An 8,721-nucleotide genomic window follows, 5' to 3' on the forward strand; every position below is an offset into this window, starting at 1 on the left:
GAGCTTTCTTCGGCGGCCTCTGCGGTATGTGTGGGCCGTACAGACCAACACGCTCCAACAAATAGTTGCCGCATAAAGAACAGCCTTACGAAACCCATGTCTCCGGATTGAATCAGAGCGAGAGGCAAGCTCACCGCTCGCACGGTGCATAAGGTTAGACGTCGAAGCTGAGACTTGATTGCCTAATGCGTCAAGCACTTCTTCTTGCACCACGGTACGGCATACCTCTGCTTGGCTTGCATTCTCTCGAAAACGGCAGTCAACAACTACGACGTGGTACAGAAACAAACCCTGTAGGCTAGCTTCTTCCTCAGGGAGCTCTCTCCGAGCCATGAAATTCTATCAGCGGCGTGTCGGAACTTGGGATGGAGAAGCCATCGACAATGACACGGGATATCTTCAACACACTGAGCAATTGCATTAAGGAAATTGATCATGGCAATCTCCAGGATTTCTACGCGCTCGCTGAGCGGCCTCTGGACCAATCTTAGCAGGACTGAATATGTTGAAGTATAAGTTCGTCACCGGAGGAGCAGTTGTCTTAGAATGTTATCATCAGACAGTGACGTGCTATGTCGCAACAACAATGTTCACGGTGACATATCAATTAAGACGAGGCTACAATACTATTACGAGGCCGCGTGAAGGGTTAACTTTATTGATCATCAAATGATCGGAGGAGGTGAGACCACGGAGCCCATCACCAGGCAGTCAGATTCACAATACCCATGTAGGATCACACACATGGATGTGCCCATGATTATCCGGGGCGGATGGAAAGTGGAATTGTTATCCATGAAAACATACTGCTTTACTGCGAAGAATTTACCGCTGCTTTTGTCACTCGGTGAGAATTCCGTACGGGCTTCGATACCGCCAAAGGAGAATTGTAGCCAACGGATGGCCGCACGAAGATTTGAGTAGTTGCAGGCGCCGTCCAGTCCGCGTGAACTCCAAATAGCCAGTTCACGGCGGTCAATTACCCGTGACCAGTCGCGCGGGTAATCCAATTGCTCACCCTCCCAATCACCGCCAAGCTGTGCGTGGTTTTTGCGCGGAATCAGTCCGGCATGCGCTTCCGTATCACGTTCTCACACCGCATGAGCGGGGACGCGCGCCGTCCTCGGCCTTCGTCTTCACTGTGCCTCGTCGCTTCGCAGCATGGTGCAACGAAGCGGCAAGCCGCTGGAGCGGGTATCCGGTCGTGGAATCACTCAAGCATTTATGTCAGAGCTAGCCACGCACTCGCTTGGATCCTGCGTGGTTGGCGTGCGGCTCGGCCTTGTGCCATTCTCAAGTAGGAAGGCGCCAACGGTAGGTGAGAAAATGTCTTGCTTACGCAGTACGTACCCTTTTCCGATTCTCCGAAACCGCTCCTGCCGTTTCTGTCTTGGCGATGGAGGCGATGTTCAGATGTTGGAAGAAGTTAAGAATATTGTTTAGGCGCACGCTTCAGCTATTCACGTATTCAAGGTGCAGTATCTATTGCGAGTCAGGCGTGAGAAGGATCAGATCATCAGCAACCTGCAGTGGCGCTCGGTGGGGATTGGCATATGATAGACAGGCGTACGCCACATCTTCAACTCTCAACGTCGGCAGACAAATGGCTGTGCTGTCCCAAGGTTCTCGTCGACGTGTCTTACATCGTCGGTAAGCGAGCTGCCGTGCCTGCGTCGAGGTCGGGAGGGATGCTGCATGATCTCTCCAGACAAAGGAGATGTCTCCAAAAATAGGCAAGAGCGAAGCATGTCATCATGGGATCTGCGAAGGCCGCTGGTCGACGGCTGCTACGGTGCGCTTCACGGGATCCTACGGCGCAGAGGGTTTGCGCGGGCCAGATTTGAGAAGCGGCGGCCAGGCTGAACACCCGGGCGGGTGTAGCAGCGCACAGGGAAAATCTGGTGTCGTGACGAACTCGGATCTGTCTCGCGCGCGCAGCTGTTTGCACCTGGGTCGCTCGAGGCGGCGGCTTCGTCGGTGGCCGGGATGCGGGCGGGTACAGACGCTGATCCGCGACTTGGCAACGATCGATAGCGTCAGTAGTGGCCAGCGCAGAGGGCATTACGTAGCGACGCATTCGTTGGGATGGGCCTCTCTTGGGGTGCCGAAGGGCAGCTGGGGCGAACCGCCCCCGCCAACAGTAGCGCCGCATTCGCTCCTCGATCGGCGGTATATGCGCCTGTGGTAAGAATATGGGGTTCGCTCACCGCTGGCGCAGCCGAGTTGCTTGTGGAAGCGTCACCGGGAGAGTGGGCGGGCCTGGTCCCACTGGCTCGAGGGCAGCGCATCGCGACGGCGGGCGCCGGGTCGGCTGCCCTGCGTCGGAGCACGACCAAAGCAGCGGTGGAAGTTGGGAGCAAGCGCGTGATCGACGCATTCGCGGGCGGCAGCCGATTGCACAGGAAGAGTGGCTGTGTCGGCGAAAACAACTGGCCTCTGGCGGGTTGGTGCGGGCGGCGCGTCTTGCAGGGAGCGTGACCGGCGCTCAGGAGGCCTGGAGCGAATGGTAGCGACGCGCTGGTAACGATCGAGGTTGCAGAGGCAGCGGAAAGGCCTAGCCTGTTGCGGCGACCTATTTTCACCAGCCAGTGCGCCCGCCCACCTCGAGTCGGCTTCGCTCACCTCCTCCAAACACCTACCAACACCGAGGAAGCCCTCCCATTTCGACCTGTGCTGAGCGGCCCATCCTCATCCCCGAGTTGAACGCGTTTCGGCCAGCGCCATCTGGTGCACGGCTTGGCCCCTCTACCTCTCTCTTGCCGCCTTTTCTCTCTCCGCTCTGCTGCGGCGTTTCAATCGGCCTCACCCAAGCTCTCTCTCCCCGCCGCACCTTCATCGCAAGCCGACTGTCTCTCGGCCCGCCGCACTCTCCCCACGCCACCCTCCGCCTGCTTCCCTGTAGACAGCGTCAGCCAGACCGCCCGGCCTGTGCACCTATCCAAGCATGCCGATTCTAAATGGCGAGAAATACGCTTGTGAATCGTGCATCAAGGGCCATCGCGTCAGCGGGTGCACGCACTCAGGTAAACCCTCCTACTGCTGCGACTTCGACGCCGCCACACTGCCAGCATTTACCTTGCAGCCTTGACAGCATGCCGTGATCGCCGCTGCGCCGCCGAGCGGCCCCAGGCAAGCCAGCATCTCTCCAAGAACACAGCTCTGACAGGCACACAGATCGTCCACTGAAGCACATCAACCCCAAGGGTCGTCCTGTCAAGCAGTGCGAACACTGTCAGAAGGCTCGCAAGACCAAGTCGCACCATGCCCGCTGCGACTGTGGTACCAAGAAGGACAAAGCCAAGGCCGAAAAGGCTGCCGCCGCCGCTGCTCAAGCCAGCGCCAGCGAGAGCGAGCACGATGCTCACGTCAACATTGAAACGGCCCTGAGCCTTGGCGCTCCCTCGCAGGGCTGTGCCTGCCACCTGGGCGAAAAGTGTCTCTGCGGCATGAAGAAGGACCTGGACCTCAAGTTGGACACGGGCTTCGCGAAGAACGGACAGCTCACCAAGGCGGCCAAGCCGCGTCTCACGACCGCCCACTCGGAGACGACGCTGACCGTCTTTGCCAACGGACACCACAAGCCGTGCCACCGCTTGAACAACTCTGCTCACACGTCGGGTGCTCCGTACCGGATACCGCGCCACCACACCACGCACGGCGGCACCGTCCACAAGTCTCATGACAATCTCGCCGAGATGTACAGTCGCACCATGGACCCTGCCCGCCGGTCGGTCGATAGCCTGAACCTGAACAATACCGCCTTCGGCTACTTCACTCCGCAGAGCACGGCCGAGAGCGTGCCCATGACGCCGCTTGCCGGGAGCCTGGAAAATGACTGCTCCATCTTTGATCCCGCCAAGTATGTCTATAGCCAGCAGAGCGCATTGAGCAAAATGGTCGGAGATGCCCCCGAACACCACGGCCTGCCCATGTCGGAAAGTATGCCGGTGCACACGTATTCCTGGATGAACGGCGGCATGTACGCCCCTGCCCCACAGTACGGTGTGGAGAGCATATCCACGTCTCCTACTGGCGATCTTACCCCGGATTTTGACTACAATATTCCTTCGGCTGCTGCGGACATGACGTCCAACCCGTACCCCTGGTCTGCTGGCGATCTTCCCCTGGATCCGAACAAGCTCTCGGACTCGCTGCAGCCCGTCTCGCACAGCGGTGAATCGAATCGACAGAGTGTTCCGGGCATGACCACCTCGTCTTCCGGTGCACAATCCGAGGTTGGTGAACCTGCTCTGTTTGGCGACATGGACTTGAACAAGATGCAGCAAGACCCTTCTGTCAGCGATCGGCAACTGATAAACGATCCCTTCCAGATGCGGGATCCTCAATCTTACCGCCTCAGCTCAGCCTCGCTCAGTCAGCAGGATGTTCGCCCGCAGATGCCGACGTCGGTGCCGGCAAATGAGCCTCGCCAGAACTTGGACTTGGACTTCATGCAGAGCTCGCAGGACATGGCCCAGCCGGCCGCCGTTTTCGGCACGACTGCGCTCGACAGCCAGCCCATGTTCCAGACGTCGGCGGCGGCGGCTTCGTCGGGCTTCTCGGACGCGGCTTTCACTGCCCCCGATTTTAGCGCGCCCATGAATGCTCCTCAGGCCGGCCTCGACACGAGCGCTCCTGCGAATCCGCAGGGCGCGGACTGGTACAATATCCTGGGCACCGGCATGGGGGTGAACGCATTTTCGGTCCCCGTAGAAACTATGAATAACCAGAACGCCGAGTTCCCGACATGGTTATAACATCCGTGGCAAGCTGCCAGGCCGTCGGTAGTCCGCAGTCGTATCTATCTTCGTCCCGCAATCGGTGTGCAAAAAGTGCTTTTGGATTGGAAGCCTCGCGATGGGCTAGCCGCGAGCAATGGTCTCGGGCGTGCCTTGGCAGGCTAATCAAAATTTACCGAGACGCGAGATTGGCGGTCGAAGATTGTGCGATATTTTCCACGCGGACGCCGCACGAGGTGCTATTTACGGCCTGCCCCAGCATTAAATTAGGTAGTTTTTCATTGGGCCTGTTTTCTTTCTGTTTCCCGTTTTGTTTCGAGAGATATCCTTTACGACGCCATGACATATGACGCTGTAGATGCGATGATACCTATCCCTTGTTGGCCACTCTCGCCGTCCAGTCGTTTCGATCATCATCCAATTCTCAGCAAACCACAGCAAGCTTTCACCGCGCGCAACCCAAAAAGACCAGCAATCTCAGCATCAGCGACAAAAAAGCAGCCAGCACAGCATCGTTTCGACGACCGCAAAAGGCAAGCATTTCCTTTATGCGCAGCGAAATAGACTTCTTTGCTACCCTTTTTTGTTTTCCTTTGGCCTCTTCTCGCCAGCTTTGGAGGAAATTGGAGGCTTTTTTCGGGCTACCTGCTTGAGGCACACACCCAATAGTGTGTGCTTGGTGGCGGTTTTTGTCTACCCCTTTTTTATTCTTTCGCACTGTAGATATCAACACCCAGGGGGGCTGGGGAGAGAGAGGATAGGGCTCTTTTCTCGTCTTCTTTTTTTCCTTTTTCAGAGGGAAAGCGGATGGGCGGTGGTGTGGCCTTTTTTCTTTTTAACTCCCCTTTGAGAGCTTTGCCTGTCTTTTTCGTCCCCCCCATCGCAAACACCCACACACACGCACCCCCTTCGAATTACCTTTTGGGCGGCATACAGTGGAGTCAAAAGTATAGACGGCGGAATCTCTTGTTGCCTTTTTTTCGTTTCTTGTTATTAGGGGGTGTCTTGTGAACACACACACGTTATACAACTCGGACCAATTGGATTAAGATAGACTTGACCATGCATGCATGCACGTCACTGAACTGACACAGCCTGCGCGTCACGGAAAGTTTATTGGTGCGGAAGGGCTTTTCGACGCAGGGTCGCTCGGTCACAAACCACACGAAAGAAAGAGAAGGATATAGAATAGAACGCCTTGCTTTAACCTCATGATGATGGGTGTGCCTTTTTTTGATAATGATATTCGTTGCATCTATTCCGAAAACCTTTTGCAAACTCGCCACCGAGGGCAGGCTCGGGCTTTAAAAGTGAACTCCGAGGTGTGTTTTATATTTTTTTTAAGACGGGTAGCACAGGGCCCTATATAACGGTATTATTGTTGTTTTATTCTCACGCCGCCCCGTTTTTCTTGCTTCCCATTCGGCATATCCCGTTCCTCCGGCGCTTTTCTTCATTGTCTCTCGTTCCTTTCACGGCCGGCAACTCAAGGGTGATCGACAGAAGATCCGTTTAAACCAGGGGGTGTGGTGGTTGTCAGGTCAAGCGCCGCCAGGGATGATGAAACGCGGACCGGGGCGGTTTTGGTGTGTGGTCTGTCGTTCGTTCGCTCGCTCGCTCGCTCGCTCGCGCGGCTTCGCGCGCAAAAGTGCCCGCCGCGCGCGAGCCCCGCCCCGATGTGCGACCGACACGAGTTGGAAGCAACCAGGCACGAGGGAAGGGACGATGAGTCGGAGCGAGGCGACTGATCAGCCTGTTTCAATATTGTACATTGACTAGGCAGAGGGAGGCTGTGTACGTTGGCATCGCGTATACATGCTCAAGATGGAGTAGCTGAGCCAGAGGAAAACCACGCACGGCGGCAAGCAGGACAGAGTGGGAGGAGCAGGAATCAGCTGGATGCTTCGCACGTGGGCAAAGTAGGGTAGCAGTGGGCTAGGTAGGTGTATGCAGGTAGCCAGGTAGCTAGCTGAGCGGGCGGCCAGCGGCGCGTGGGCAGTGACATGCACCCGCACTGCACTTCCCGATCTGCTCTGCCCGCGCCGCCGCGCGCATAAGCGTGGGTGCGTGGGTAGGTGGGCAACGGACAGCGGCGACGGCGGCTACGGCGTTCAGCGGTGGAATAAAATCAAGACACACAAAAACTTGGTTTTTTGTTCCTTCACAATCGGGGGCAGAGGGCGCAATCGAGAGAGGAGACGTGGAAGACGATGGAAACCTCAAAAGTGAGGCGGGGGAGGCGCAGCAGCAACAAAGGAGCAGCAGCAGAAAGCTGCATGCACACGACGGCTTTATGCTTGCTGCAGTAGGAACTTGTGCTCTTCTGGTCGGAGGCGGAGCGGATGCGAGGGGGGGAAGAAGCGAGAGAGAGCGTTTTCGTTTTCTTTTTCGCTTTTTTTGTTTGTCTTCCGATTGGATGCGAGATGATGAAACGTGTGGTACGGAAACGGTTTCTTTTTCCTATTTGCACGCATACACGAGAGCGAAACAGAACGGAGAGGGGGTTGCCACTGAAATGCAAGTTTTTTTTGTCGTTGCTTGCCGAGGCGTTGTTGCGCGCTTTTCAGCGCTGCCGCTCGGTATGCCGAGTTTTTGATAGAGAGCTGCTGCTCCCTCTTGTGATCTACTTCGGCCCTTCTCCATGACGATTGTCTGGCAGGCTAGCTGGTTGGTGGTTCACTTGGTCAACACAACCAACTTGCTCTACTCTCTCCCTTCTGGTTTTTTGCAAAAATTTTCTGGGGTCCAAAGGGAACTGTTTTAGCGCCGCGCGCCATGGCTTGCGGCGTGGCCGCGGGCACCGCTTGAAGTGTTAGTTTCTTTTCTTTTCCTCTGTGCGCAACCGATGGATGTGGGCACCCGCGCTGGAAGGATTGCGGACCGATGCGGGCATCGTCATCCAGCCGCGCCCTGGCGCGCGCGGATGATAGTCCTCTTTTTTTCCCCTACTCACGAAACTGCTGGCCTATTACTGGACGGCAGCTTTGCCGAGACAAAGTTTCTCCAGTCCCGTAGCAAATTACCGATAGGTCGGTATGGGCAAAGGCGCTCGTTGGCTGCGTGTACCTTTTGAGAGCGGGCGTGCACGCCGTGTTCGTTTGCGACCCTTACGCAGAACAGGCTCAGCCTCCGTCCATCCCGCACCAGTATAGCGTCGGAGGTGTCTCCGTCTCGCTTTTGCTCCATTGAGACATGTCGCGGCGGAGCAGCCAGACGTGTCGGTGTCAGCTTGATGGGCGGTCTGGAGGAGTTTGGCCAACGGAGTCTGGACTACTACGAAGTGTTGGCGCGGCCGGAGGCAGCGGAAATGATTCCGTTGTGAAATGAGGAACAGTTTAGTCTCTTCGGTGCAAAGGTCCAGATGTAGTCTCGTGGATGATGGGACGAGGCGTGCATGAGAAGGAGCAAGCAACAACTTTCACGGGGATTGGGGATCTACAGGACGGGCAAAGAGGTGTGCATGACACGACGGAGATGGCGCCGACTATTGGGGGTGAAAGAGCCGGTTGGATGCCGCGTGTCTTTTCGGCCACGAGGAAAGAAGGCTGCCCACGCTACTGTCCGCCCGCCTGCCTCGTGGCATATGCGGCTGCATCTCATCGTGATGGCTGCTGCTTCATCGGCGGCGTTGTCATACCCGCGAACAATGTGGGACCTACGTGATTCGGTGACACTCGTATGTAGGGCAACCAACTACCTAAAGTCATGGCCGGTATCGACAGGGGTTGAGGCAGTCAAGCCGGGGAATGATCTGCCATTCCGGCCACGACTTTTCCTACGTACGAGAGCGCGCCGCTGGTCCCTGCCTAGCGTGGCATCCGTGCTATATGGAATAGTCGAGACTTGTCTGTGATATAGGGAGGAAGGTACATGGCATTTATAGCTGTGTGCCCGGTGCACAGTGCCTATACTGAAACTGAACAAGGTGTGCCTGAACGCCGCCGCTTATCTCCGTCCCAGTCCTGCAATCTGCCCCTAGTGC

The 8,721-nt window shown here is 56.6% G+C and overlaps 1 protein-coding gene across 1 annotated transcript; it reads left to right on the forward strand.

Moving 5' to 3' along the window:
* Positions 1-2,944: 2,944 nt before the first annotated feature.
* Positions 2,945-4,757, forward strand: LTHEOB_6995 (Copper fist DNA binding domain protein; the record flags this gene model as incomplete). Its single annotated transcript, XM_035516311.1, has 2 exons — positions 2,945-3,023; positions 3,175-4,757. 2 exons carry the CDS (start codon positions 2,945-2,947, stop codon positions 4,755-4,757), a joined length of 1,662 nt encoding a protein of 553 aa, XP_035371962.1.
* Positions 4,758-8,721: the final 3,964 nt, after the last annotated feature.

Source organism: Lasiodiplodia theobromae (assembly GCF_012971845.1).
Source record: "Lasiodiplodia theobromae strain AM2As chromosome Unknown scaffold_20, whole genome shotgun sequence".
NCBI lineage: Eukaryota > Fungi > Ascomycota > Dothideomycetes > Botryosphaeriales > Botryosphaeriaceae > Lasiodiplodia > Lasiodiplodia theobromae.